This window comes from Eschrichtius robustus, chromosome 4 (genome assembly GCF_028021215.1).
Source record: "Eschrichtius robustus isolate mEscRob2 chromosome 4, mEscRob2.pri, whole genome shotgun sequence".
NCBI classification, from domain to species: domain Eukaryota; kingdom Metazoa; phylum Chordata; class Mammalia; order Artiodactyla; family Eschrichtiidae; genus Eschrichtius; species Eschrichtius robustus.
In genome coordinates this window covers 75,571,134-75,585,276 of record NC_090827.1, presented here as the reverse complement: position 1 = coordinate 75,585,276, position 14,143 = coordinate 75,571,134, and the positions used below count along the sequence as shown (strand labels likewise).

The 14,143-nt window shown below is 39.8% G+C and overlaps 1 protein-coding gene across 4 annotated transcripts in view; it reads left to right on the top strand.

Annotated features, from left to right (window-relative positions):
* LOC137764148 (RE1-silencing transcription factor-like) overlaps positions 1 to 14,143 on the top strand; it is a 190,924-nt gene that overhangs the window by 130,558 nt on the left and 46,223 nt on the right. For all 4 annotated transcript variants that reach the window (XM_068542881.1, XM_068542880.1, XM_068542883.1 and 1 more), the window contains one exon: positions 13,652 to 13,810. In XM_068542881.1, coding sequence (XP_068398982.1) covers positions 13,652 to 13,810 — 159 coding nt within the window. The remainder of the gene's footprint in view (positions 1 to 13,651; positions 13,811 to 14,143) is intronic.

Here is a 14,143-nt window from a genome sequence, read left to right as displayed (position 1 = left end):
GTTTTGATTTGCATTTCTCTAATATTTAGTGATGTTGAGCATCTTTTCATGTGCTTTGTGGCCGTCTGTATGTCTTCTTTGGAGAAATGTCTATTTAGGTCTTCTGCCCATTTTTGGATTGGGTGTTTGTTTCTTTAATATTGAGCTGAATGAGCTGTTTATATATTTTGGAGATTAATCCTTTGTCCGTTGATTCGTTTGCAAATATTTTCTCCCATTCTGAGGGTTGTCTTTTCGTCTTGTTTATGGTTTCCTTTGCTGTGCAAAAGCTTTTAAGTTTCATTAGGTCCCATTTGTTTATTTTTGTTTTTATTTCCACTACTCTAGGAGGTGGATCAAAAAAGATCTTGCTGTGATTTATGTCAAAGAGTGTTCTTCCTATGTTTTCCTCTAAGAGTTTTATAGTGTCCAGTCTTACATTTAGGTCTCTAATCCATTTTGAGTTTATTTTTGTGTATGGTGTTAGGGAGTATTCTAATTTCATTCTTTTACATGTAGCTGTCCAGTTTTCCCAGCACCACCTATTGAAGAGACTGTCTTTTCTCCATTGTATATCTTTGCCTCCTTTGTCATAGATTAGTTGACCATAGGTGCGTGGGTTTATCTCTGGGCTTTCTATCTTGTTCCATTGATCTATATTTCTGTTTTTGTGCCAGTACCATATTGTCTTGATTACTGTAGCTTTGTAGTATAGTCTGAAGTCAGGGAGTCTGATTCCTCCAGCTCCATTTTTTTCCCTCAAGACTGCTTTGGCTATTTGGGGTCTTTTGTGTCTCCATACAAATTTTAAGATTTTTTGTTCTAGTTCAGTAAAAAATGCCATTGGTAATTTGATAGGGATTGCATTGAATCTGTAGATTGCTTTGGGTAGTAGAGTCATTTTCACAATGTTGATTCTTCCAATCCAAGAACATGGTATATCTCTCCATCTGTTGGTATCATCTTTAATTTCTTTCATCAGTGCCTTATAGTTTTCTGCATACAGGTCTTTTGTCTCCCTAGGTAGCTTTATTCCTAGGTATTTTATTCTTTTTGTTGCAATGGTAAATGGGAGTGTTTCCATAATTTCTCGTTCAGATTTTTCATCATTAGTGTATAGGAATGCAAGAGATTTCTGTGCATTAATTTTGTATCCTGCAACTTTACCAAATTCATTAATTAGCTCTAGCAGTTTTCTGGTGGCAGTTTTAGGATTCTCTATGTATAGTATCATGTCATCTGCAAACAGTGACAGTTTTACTTCTTCTTTTCCAATTTGTATTCCTTTTATTTCTTTTTCTTCTCTGATTGCCGTGGCTAGGACTTCCAAAACTATGTTGAATAATAGTGGTGAGAGTGGACATCCTTGTCTTGTTCCTGATCTTAAAGGGAATGCTTTCAGTTTTTTGCCATTGAGAATGATGTTTGCTGTGGGACAACTTGTCAAAATGCAATTTCTGATTAGTAGATTTGGGTCGGGCCTCAGATTCTGCATTTTTACTAAGCTCTCAGGTGATGACAGTGCTGCTGATTGATGGACTACACTCTGTGAAGCAAGACTTTAGATTACAGAATTCTTAAAACTCAGTGGAATGAGATCTCAAAAGCAGGGACTAAATGGATTAATAGAGGAAAACTTTTTATAAGGGAACATTTAAGAATGAAAAGAATATAAATAAAAACTATAAATAAAAACTATCTTAAACCAGGACTTGAGGGCTTTACTGTGGAGAAACACTGATAGGTTTAAAACAAGGAGGAAGTTGGTCAGATTGGTTTACTATCACTCCTTTCTTGCTAAGAACAACACACAAGCCACCACTGGGGAAAGTGGCTAGATATCTGCAACAATTCCCTAGCCAAGTCTTTTTTTCTTTTCTTTTGGCCATGAGGCATAGGGGATCTTAGTTCTCCAACCGGCGCCCCCTGAAGTGGAAGCATGGAGTCTTAACCCCCGGACCACCAGGGCCCTAGCCAAGTCTCTATCTCTGTCTCGACCTCCCTCTCTGTCTCGACCTCCCTCTCTCCCTCATGGCAGTTAAGTGCAAGCTGAGAAATTTCAAGCATAGATGACAGACACAGTCTTTTTTTTTTTGGCTGTGTTAGGTCTTAGCTGCGGCACGTGGGATCTTTGTTGCGGCACGCAGGCTCTTCGCTGTAGCATGGGGGCTTCTCTCTAGTTGTGGTGCGGGCTTCTCTCTAGTTGTGACGTGTGGGTTTTCTCACTCTAGTTGTGGTGTGCGGGCTCCAGAGCGTGTGGGCTCTGTAGTTTGCGGCACGCGGGCTCTCTAGTTGTGGTGGGCAAGCTCAGTAGTTGTGGCGTGCGGGCTTAGTTGCCCCGTGGCATGTGGGCTCTTAGTTCCCTGACCAGGGATGAAACCCACATCCCCTGCATTGGAAGACAGATTTTCTACCACTGGACCACCAGGGAAGTCCCACAGACACAGTCTTTATTTGAGATATTATCTCTACAACAGACTTACGAAGCAGGTGCTACTAACTATCCCTATTTTACAGATGAAGAAACTGAGATTCAGAGTTGTAGTAATTGCCCAAGGTCATTGAGCTAGTTAATGAGACAGCTGGGATTTGAGCCCAGGCAGTCAGGGTCTAGAACCCACATTCCACTTGAGTAGAAGCTTCCTCAAGTATTGCTCTCAAGAATTCTATAACATAGCACTGTGTGGTGTGTACCAGGCATCTAATCTTGTTGGATTTCACTTTGGTGAGATCATCAGGATCCTGCTAGGAACATAATTAATGTTTGTAGAGTCTAAATCTCTTCCAGAAGTCTCAGGTACATCTGTAGTATAAGTTTTCTACTTGTACTGTCACCACATCTTTTTTTTTTTAAAATAAATTTATTTATTTTATTTATTTATGTTTGGCTGCATTGGGTTTTTGTTCTGCGCACGGGCTTTCTGTAGTTGTGGTGAGCGGGGACTACTCTTCGTTGCGGTGCGTGGGCTTCTCATTGTGGTGGCTTCTGTTGTTGCGGAGCACAGGCTCTAGGTGCGTGGGCTTCAGTAGTTGTGGCATGTGGGCTCAGTAGTTGTGGCTCGTGGGCTCTAGAGCACAGGCTCAGTAGTTGTGGCGCACGGGTTTAGTTGCTCTGCGGCATATGGGATCTTCCTGGACCAGGGCTCGCACCTGTGTCCCCTGCATTGGCAGGTGGATTCTTAACCACTGTGCCACCAGGGAAGCCCTTTCTCCACATCTTCAGCTTCCATTTACCCTTCAACCCATTCACATCCAGCCGGGCATCTGTCCTCATCACTCCACACTAAGCGACCTTTTGAAAGTCCTGGCTGTATTCCTTGTTGCCATATCTAATATATGCATTCTACTCCTTATCTGACACAGCCTCTCAGCAGCATTTGACCCAGCCCTCTGGTTTTTCTGACACTGTACTGTTGTATTCTCTGGTGTCTCTGTTCCCTCTCCAGTCTCCTTTGCTACCGCTTCATCCTCTGTGGGTCTCTAAATATTGTAGTTCCAATTTGGTATTGTATCATGTCAACAATTCTGTGTCAGTATTTATTTCTTCTCTCATTCTTTTCCCCACTCCTTCATCCCTCTCTGTTTATCCTCATGACTGTAAATACCTTCTTGATGATGCAAATGACTCTCAAACTTACATTGTCGGACTTCCCTGGTGGCGCAGTGGTTAAAAATCCATCTGCCAATGCAGGGGACACGGGTTTGATCCCTGGTCTGGGAAGATCCCACATGCCGCGGAGCAACTAAGCCCGTGCACCACAGCTGCTGATCCTGCGCTCTAGAGTCCGCGTGCTGCAACTACTGAGCCTCCATGCTGCAACTACTGAGCCTGTGTGCCACAACTACTGAAGCCTGCACGCCTAGAGCCCATGCTCTGCAACAAGAGAAGCCACCGCAATGAGAAGCCTGCAGGCAGCATCGAAGACCCAACACAGCCAAAAAAAAAAAAAAAACAACTTACATTGTCAGCCCAGGCCTCTTCCCTGAACTCTAAGTTTAGGACTTCCTTGACGTCTCCACTGGCATATTTTACGGGCATCTTAAACCTCTCATGTTCAAAACTAAATTTGCTTGTAAGGTATAAGCAGAAAAAATAAGCCCTATAACCTGTGGAGACTGGGCAGATCTTTTGCCAAAGAAAAGGTCTTTTCCCATACAGCACTGAACACAAAGAGGATATTTATTAGTTACTTGTCCAAAGTTAAAATATGGCTCTCAGAGAAATGTGTGTGTGTGTGTGTGTGTGTGTGTGAAAGATTTGTTTAACTTATCGGTAAGGGAACAGACAGATGGTAAACCTCACCATTTGAAAAACAGAGACTTATAAAGTCTGCCAGGAAAGACATGCTAAAAACAATTTGCTAGATGAGAGACACAACTAGTTAATGTCCTACAGGGCAATAAAACTATAGCCTTTGGGGATATCTTTTCTGCTGGAGAGAAATCATTTTCCTCTCTATCAGACAAAAATCTACAAGTTAACATTAACTTCACAAAGTCTGTGCCTGATTAATAGTAAATAGCATAGCTAAAGTGGTCATTTCCCTAGAGATTTAAATCATCCTTGAGCAGACCTGTTAAGATAGAACTCAAACATGACATTGAAAAGATACACATGCTTCTTTTTGCCTTATTTCCATGTTTTGGATGATTTTTTTTAAGAAGTATCAGAATCTTTACACACTATTTCTTAAGCACACAGTTTATAATGGACAGAGCTGGAATTTTGATTCTAAAGCTTATATTCCTTCTACCATATTCCTTTGACACATACCTTTTATTTAGATGCTATAAAGATTTTCAGATTCTAGGGCTGACAACTGAATATCCATTACCAGAACCAAGTGCTCTCAGAAAGCTGAGCATTGTTTATGGATTTTTTTCAAGCCTACTCTCTTGGGTCCCACTGAGTTTTCTGTTCCCAGAGACCTAGTTAAGTATTTCAGGTTTATATCATTCATTTCCCAGGTTACCCAATGTTTCATTTTTTGATATTTATTTCTATGTACATATCTAGTCTTCTCAAGGAGACTGTAAGCCTCTCAAAAGGAATTTTTCCTTCTAAATACATTGCTGTAATTACAGCTCCTTGGATATGCTCTACAATGTTCAGTAAGGATTAGCTATAATGAACCCATATATATGTGAAAATGAACGCTAAAGAAGTTGAGTTAAAGGAGACATATTGTAAAGTAAAATAATATAAAAAACATAATGGACAGAAGGAATCTGAATTTCAACTAGAAGAGAGAATGGATTTGTACTGATATACTAAGAAAGATTTGTAATGATATACTAAGAAGGCCATACTTAGTCCTGAGGAGAATTCCTAAGAGTAGGAATTTCCAATGATACCTCCTGGAGGAATGTTGTTTCATGAGCAAATAATTTATTCATTTAGCAATTTATATTGAGTGTCTGCTATGTATTAGCCACTGGGATACAGCTGTGAGTAAGTCAGACATGGACCAACTTCATGGAGATTATAGTGTACTGGGAAAAACTAATACTAATTTTTCAAAGAGAATTAAATTACCATTAAGAAATTATTCTTAAATAAAAAGTTTCCTTAAAAAAATAACATCCGACAATGTACCTGACCAGTACTCCTCAAACTGTGAAGGTCGTCAAAAATAAAGAAAGTCTGGGACTTCACTGGTGGTCCAGTGGTTAAGACTCCCTGCTTCCAATGCAGGGGGGCTGGGTTTGATCCCTGGTCAGGGAACTAGATCCCACATGCCGCAACTAAGAGCCCACATGCCACAACTAAGACCCGGTGCAGCCAAATAAATAAATAAATAAATATTAAAAACACACACACACACACACACACAAATAAGGAAAGTCTGAGAAACTGTCATAGCCTATGGAGACATGACAATGAATAAACATAATATGGTATCCTGGATGGGATTCTGGAACAGAAAAAGGACATTAGGTAAAAACTAAGGAAATCTGAATAACTATGGACTTTAGTTAATATAAAAATGTGTTGAAAGAAATTAACACATACTGGTTCATTAACTATAACAAACGTGCCATTTTAAAAATAAGATAATAGGGCAAACTGTGTTGGGAATGAAAGTGTATGGGAATTCTGTACTATCTGCTGTATTCTTCTATAAATCTAAAACTATTCTAAAGAAATAAAGTCTAGAAATTTTCAAAATGCTTTTTCTATAAATAAAAAGACAAATTATTTATGATAAACACTAAGAAGGCAAAAAACTGGGTGTTTGTTGTTAGAGTCTCTAAAGGTGGCAAGAAAAGGCTTCCTGAGAAATCACATAAAAGCTGAAACTTGAAGTTTGAAAAGGAGTTGGACAAGAAAAGAGGACATTAAGATCCTTCTAGGCAGGGAATTCTAAGACTGAGAAAGTTAAAGCAAGTGCAGTGTGACCACAGCAAGAGCCCTGGGCAAAGATGATAAGATGAGGCTGTGACTGCCCCAGATAGGCCTTGGATACCAGGTTAAGAATTTTTTAATTTATCCTAAAATGAAAGAACCATTTACTCAATAACCAGTATTATCAGCATGCCTATGTGAAGCTCTGCTAAGCACTGGCCCTATAGCAGTGAACAAAACAATAAAACCCCTGCCCTAGGAAGCTCCTTGCTTGGTCAGGCCATTCAAGATGGCTGTTCTCTTGCTCTCTGTACATACCCTGCTCAACCAGTGCCTGCTTCACCTGTACCCTACTCAAATGACTGACCTTCCTACCTACTTGCCCCAGGCCCAAGCTAGTGATTGGGTGAGGGGCGGGCCCCTCTGCTAGTTTCCCTGGTAATCCATGAACCAACATGATGTCAATTCCCCCTATAACTGGCAATATTCCCCTCCCCCCAGGAGAAAAGACTGCTCCCACATCCCACCTGCTGTCTGCAGCAAACAGCGGGGTGTCGTCGCTTCAGGACATTGCTTCAGACATGTTAAATTCACCCCCCCCACCCCCCGTCCATTAAACCATTGATGTCTCTGTTGCTGACTCCAGGCTCTTTCTTATGTCTTGAAGCTGGGCAAGTATAGCCTTTGTAGGCCTGCTGGGTGCAGCCCAACACCCCCAAAATTGGTGGCGGGTGCTGGAGAGATTGAGCACTGAAGGGCCTTTGGTTTTACTATGAGATGAAGGCTTTTGAGCCAAGGAATGACTTAAACTTTGTGCGTTATTTATAATACCTCAGTCAGGCTGCTACTTTTCCCTATAATCCATTCCCTCACATTAGCCAAAGTGACCTTTTGCAAACAGACCTGGTCATTCTCCTCCCCTGTTGTTTCTCCTTGCAGAGAGACAAGAATCCAAACTCCTAAAATACTTAAAGAAACTAAACTCTAAAAAAATTTCAGCAAAATATGTCAATCTGAAAAGAAAATCTGATTATTTTCTAACAGGTTTTTACAGTATTCAATACTATTCTATAGTATTTAAAGCAGGGGTGGGGGGTAGAGTTCCTCTCCAGACTAAACCAATTCCAGAGGAATGTTGGAGGTCACTCTGAAGTGATCTGCATATGCAAACCAATGTCCTTTAGTTTATCTATTCTATCAAAGCCTTGTCTTCAGTTAAAGACCTCACTCCTGTAAATGGGAAAATAATTTTCTTTGTATTCCTGAAACTGCACGTCACAAATGCACCAAATAAACATGTATGTGAAACATCCTCTTTATTTCTTCTATACTGACTTTATCTATCCTCTTACAACTCTACTTTGGGGAGATTCCTCCAAGAAATTCAATTTGATCTTTTTGTATATAACTGGATTTGGTGGGTTTCAGGTCTGAGCACACTTTACTGGAATATTTCTAGGAGACACACCCAGTAAAAATGATGAATAAATGAATTTCATTTGTGCAACATAAAGAAAATTTCAGTATACAAATATTTAATTTTGGTTTTGGAATGCTTTAAAATTTTAATAAATGGGATTCTGGGAATTTATTCAAAAGAACTAGACAAATCTGCGTATAATGACAGGTTCAAGATATATTATTAAAGGAAAAAAGTTCAGGACAGTATGTAATAATTCTAGTTTGAAAATGTATTTTATATGTATGTCATATATGGTTAGAAAAAAGCCTTAACCATGTAACTATTGACACTACTTATTCTTGAGTACGAGTGATATATAAAATTTTAGTTTTCAAATTGTACACTTCTGGAATGTTTGATATTTTTTACAAGTTTGTTTCTAATTAGTTGTGAATCACAAAAAATTCCAGAATCTAATACTTATAAAGTATATAATACTTTTGTGTTTAAATTCATATTTATAGAAACTAATAAAATAGAACTAAATTATGACTATTATAAAATAATGATAGTCAATAATTGGACTAAAACTTCTCTCTAGGTGTAAATGACCCATTTTATTTGGACTTCCGGATTAAGACGATCTATACTTGCTGACAAATTATCAGTGATTATTCTAAAAAAAAAAAAAAAGTTATGCTTCAATTTTGCGGCTTAAATTAAGGAAAAGTCTACCTCCTTATTATAATTCCCACTTCCGTCTTAAAAAAAAAAGGGGGAGCTTACCCAGTTCCTGCTGATTTACTAACCCAGCCCATCTTGGTACTGACCAATAGTTGCTCTGCTCACTGTGAATGGGAAAAGATGGATGGTACCTGACCACAGGCTAAGTTAGTTTGGCAGAGTATCAAGCAGGAATGTCAGTAACTGAATATTCCTAAAAGATCACTGAAAGAGTTCCCCTCCCTCAGTGAACTACTTACCACATATAAGACTATTGGAGCCTTGTTGGATGGATTTCCTCCACAAAGTTGTTACCCGAAAACTGGGTTTGCTTCTTGGTGGGTGTCAGGGCAAAAGATACAACCAAGCCAAAGATTGGAAGAAGTAATGATTTGTGAAATAAAAGTCATATTTTTATGGCAAGACAAGAGAAGTTTAAACAAAAAATCTTCTCAGCCCTTTGGACTCCTCTCTCCCCACACTGTGCATTGTATATCTGCATTATGCATCACCAACCTTCCCCTGGGAGGGGGAGGAATACCTGCTCAACCTTAAAGAGGAACTTCTAGCATCAACAAGACAACTCCTTAAAAGAGAGCATTACTTCTTGAGCTTGTAAGAGGTCACATGACCTACCACAGTGACTCATTTGATGTCCAGCCCTCTGTCTCAAAAAAGCTTATATAACTGTGCCTTGACTTCTAAAGGGTGGAACAGTTCTCAGAGCTTTCTGACATGCTCTTCCTGGGTTATAATCCTCAAATTTGGTTCGAATAAAATTTTCCATTTCTTTCTTAGATTGACTGATTAATTTTTCATCAACAGATTTATTACTTGCAGCAAGTAAGGAGAACACCAGAGATCTTTCCCAAAGCAGTGTCTCTCCAAACAGCAAAATGTGGAAGTTTTAAGCTAAGGGTACATGCATATTCATGAAGGGGCTTGGGTGGTATATGCATATTCATGAAGGGGCTTGAGCAAGGGAGAATTCAGGCTAGAATTGGTGCAAAAGTCGACAGAGTCCAAGCTTTAGTTGATGGAAGTCAGAAAAGGTCAACATCACCATTCAATCCTCCACCGGGGGTGGGTGGGGGGCCCTCAGTTCCTGCAGAACTCAGAATATGTATCAGATTGTGATGTATACCCCTTGAGGGGGAACTAGGACTCTTTTTTATTGCTGAACTATTGTTTCCTGACTGCCTTTCTTTTGTTCCTCCATTCCCTCACTTCCCTTAAGATCATTAATTACTGAGACCCATTCAAGGGCAATCACTGTGGCCAGGCTTAGATCACAAAATGGCTTAGGCCAAAAATGGCTTCTCTTATGTCAAGAAAGCCATGCCTGGTTCTCTTTCTCTGGGGACCCCCTACTCTACCTGCTTACAAAGTCAGTGTCTCCTCCAGTAAGCCTGTCCTGGCCCAGACTGGGTTAGGTGCATCGATTGGCTGCCATGCATAACTAAATAAATAGTGTTTAGGGCCACGACATCCACGTACCAGGTACTAACAAAGCACATAGAGGCTTAGCAGGACTTGATGTAGTTCAGGTGGAGGCTTCCTGGAAGATGTGACATCTAAGCAGATTCCTGAAATGAGAACAAGCTGCCCAAGCAGAGTGGGTCTGTGTTGCAATGGGGGTAAGTGCTGAGGCCCAGAAGAACCATTTAGGTGGTTGGAACAGCACGTGGAGATAGTCTGAGACTGGAAATGGCCAATGTGGTGGAGTTGGTGAAAGGAGAGGTAGCAGCCCAGGTCAGGCAGCTTCTTATTGGACTTGTTAAGCAGCTCAAACATTGCCCTAAAAGAAATGTGTAGGCACTGAGGGGATTTTATCCCAGGAATGATGTGATCAGATGATCTGATTTGTATTTTTAAAAGTTGACTTTTTAAGGCCTCTAGATGAAGAATGGAATGTAGAGGAGCAGGAATGAGCAAAGGGACATTAATTAAGGCAAGAGATAATGGTGGCTTAATGCTTGTAGATAGAGTGAATGACAGAACTTTTGAATAAAATTATAGGATATAAGGTCTGGAAAGTCCCCACAAATCCCTTCCAGGTTCCAGGTTTTATGTCTCAGTTAACAAGGCACCATGAATTATTCAATGCTACATAGCTTATTCATAGTAGAGATAGGGCTACAAACCAACTGTGCATTTTTCTCTTGCTACCTTTTTTTATGGACCTCCTCATATGACTCAGCAAGTTTTTGAATTTTAAAAAAACAGTGCTTTACTAAATGATGGATATATGAACTTCATTACACTAGTCTCTCTACTTTGATATGTTGGAAAATGTTATAATAAACAGTTCTATATAAAGCAGTGCTTTAAAACTGTTGGGGCATAGGTACAAATTCAAGGCCTTTGAGTCAGTTTAGCAATGAAAACAATTCCAGAGTTTCCTGGGGCTCCCATACTCACATGGTACCCTCTGGGCCCCAGACTGGTAGACTCAGCTGGGTAGTATTTGGACTGATTGCCATAGTCATAGATAATGCCAGATTGCTGGACTCCATGGCACTTCCCTGGGACAAGACATGGAACCTCTCTTTGAATCTTCTGTAAAATGGGAGTCCATACTATCAAATGACAAAGATAATACAATTCAGTAACACGTTCCATGAACTGTATTGAAGGGAAAACCATCCATGAATTGGGGATGCTGCCCACAGAGAGTGGAGCCCTCTTCCTGAGGGATTTTAGGCCAGATTGAGTTTTATAGCACTTAGAAGAGGCAACAGGAAACAGAACAAGATTGCCTAGGAGGTCAGCGATTTCTTTATAAGCCTAGAGGGTCCTATTTTCCAGGGTAAGGTGAGCTAGCTAAAGCTCAGCTAGAGGACTGGGATCTGTGTGTGGTAGGTTTCCTTGAGAGTGCGGCGTTTCCTGGAAGTGCAGGCTGACTTAGGTTTAGATTTGTGACCTGGGCCGGGCTGCTGGGGCGGCCTCCATTTTCTGGGTCCCCATACATGAATTATCTTTATCAATACTTTTTATACAGGGGATATTGTGAGAACAAAGTGAGTCTGTGTTGGTCCCATATTCCCTAATCACTGAACGTTATTTTTTCTTAACTGTTCCTTGACATTGAGTAATCAATGTCACCACAGCTGTCTGCATAAACCACCAAGAGTGACCACATAGTTGTCTATTTATGAGTTATATTACATGTTAAAAATAAACTTGAAGAAGTTCCGGGTTTGTTTTATTTAAGCTGGGGACTGTTACTCATTTAATAGCTTCCGAATATAGAAAGCAAAGATAACAGTTTATATTCACTAAAACAATTATATGGAAGGTGAGTGAGTGGTGAGGTAATTCTATTGACTTTCAGTCTGAAATCTCTGGATCTTGGAGGGTGGTGGTTGACAGTTAAAGGAATTAGCTTTAGCTATTAATTTCTTTTCCAAAGTGGCTGGTGTGGCAGGTGTTCCTTAGGATTGTGATCAAGGAACTCTTCAAATAGCACCCTCTATTTTTTTTTTTTAATTTAAAAAAAAATTATTTATTTGTTTATTTTTGGCTGCATTGGGTCTTCGCTGCTGCTCATAGGTTTTCTCTAGTTGCGGCGAGCAGGGGCCACCCCTCGTTGCGGTGCGTGGGCTTCTCACCGCGGTGGCCTCTCTTGTTGCGGAGCATGGGCTCTAGGCACGCGGGCTCAGTAGCTGTGGCTCGCGGGCTCCAGAGCACAGGCTCAGCAGTTGTGGCACAAGGGCCCAGTTGCTCCACGGCATGTGAGATCCTCCCGGACCAGGGCCTGAACCCATGTCCCCTGCATTGGCAGGTGGATTCCTAACCACTGCATCACCAGGGAAGCCCCAGCACGTCTATTTTATCTTCCACCCAGTCTTTCTGCACCACGTAGATTCCTTGGTACCCAGAAAACATTCAATTAGTCATCTCCTTATTTGCATTGGTGAGGGAAGATTCAAAAGAGTAAACCTGACACATTCTAAGTACTGAATGATTGTTGAATGAATGAAGCAATTTATAAGCAAATTTGAGGCCTATAATTTAAATATAACATTATAAGCTGCATAATATAGAAATGCATATTGTAGAAAGTGAAAGTACCCTCCCATAAGCCCATTCCAGAAAATAAACCTGGTTAATATTTTAACCACTAGTTTTATTGAAAACACTGGACTGAATATACTTGTATATCTATATACACTAGGAGATTTTGTTGGGTCAAAAGCTTTGTGTGTTTATGTGTGTGTGTGTGTGTGTGTGTGTGTGTTTATTTTGGCAGTGCCAACTTATTCTCCAAAAAAGTTGTAACATTTTTCACTCCCTCAAACATACTCTTATAAGATGTTCCAAGATTATTTTATTTTATTTTAAAAATTCTTATTTTCTATATTATAAAAGTACACATCCTTTTGAGAAGAGTTAGAACAATTTGGGAGCATACAAATTAGAAAATCATAGTATTTCCTACCCTCCATCCAATTTCGGGGGTTATTTTAGAATGAGACGATGATATGGTCAATATATTAACCTCTCAAAATCAATTTTAGTTTATTATTTTTTTCTTTTTCCCCCCAGCATATGTAAACAACCTATGTCACTCCTAAGAAATTCTGGGAGAGACCTGCCTAGGCCTCCGAGACCTCAGGCACTCTTGCTTTTCAAGGCCCTGCCTTACATCCTACCAATCAACTTCAAATGCAGCCACATCAAATACTATACATATATACATATATATACCCATACAAAATGGTAATAATTTAATATTTTTCTCTTAAAAATACTTGGGTGTAAGTAACTTATTTAATTTATCAGTTATGATTTCTCAGTAACTGTTCTGCATACTCACGATTTCTTGAAAAGTGAGAAAATGTAGTCTGTAAGTTTTTTAAAATATATAATGACATTTAGTAAATGCTAAATTTATGAATTCAGTTGACATAATGTATTTGTAATCTTTCATTAAACCTTTGTCAACTTGTCTTACAATTCCTTTTTCAAAGCTTAGAGCATAAACCTTGTAGAGGTGGCTGATCTAGCTTAGAAAGAATCAAACCAGAGCAGAAGGACAGGATTTATACTTTCTACACAAAACTATTTGGCCCAGCAATTCTTCAGAAAAATACTTTGGAGCTTAGTCTGAAAGAGGGAATTTTCTGGAGGATACTATTGATTGTTTGGTGGCAGACAGTGCAAGAGATGTAACAGGAAAATGACTTGGCTTTTTGCAGGCTTCCAATCAGCCTACAGCCCATGGCTATATCATGGTGCAGAGAGGGACAAAGAAGCGGAGTTTTCTGTACCAAGATTGCTCTTCAGAAAAGTCAAGGCAACAAAGCAGTGTAACACCTAAGGCCAGTGGATCTCAACCAGAACAACTAGTGCCCCAGGTAGGTTGCCAGATTTATCAAATAAAATTATAGGATGCAACATAGAAATATTACATGTGACAACCTTATAAAAATTATTTGCTATTTATATGAAATTCAAATTTAACTGGGTTGCTATGTAAGGCAACCATGTCACTAGGAGACATTTCCAATGTCTGGAGTCACAACTGGGCAGGAAGGTGTGCTACTAGCACCCAGAATGTAGAGGCCAGAATGCTGGTAACATCCTAGACTGCAAAGACAGTGACCCTAAATGAAGAATTATCCAACCCAAGATGTCAGTGCTGAAGTTGAGAAACTCTGACCTAGGCTAACTGATACATAAGGCAATTG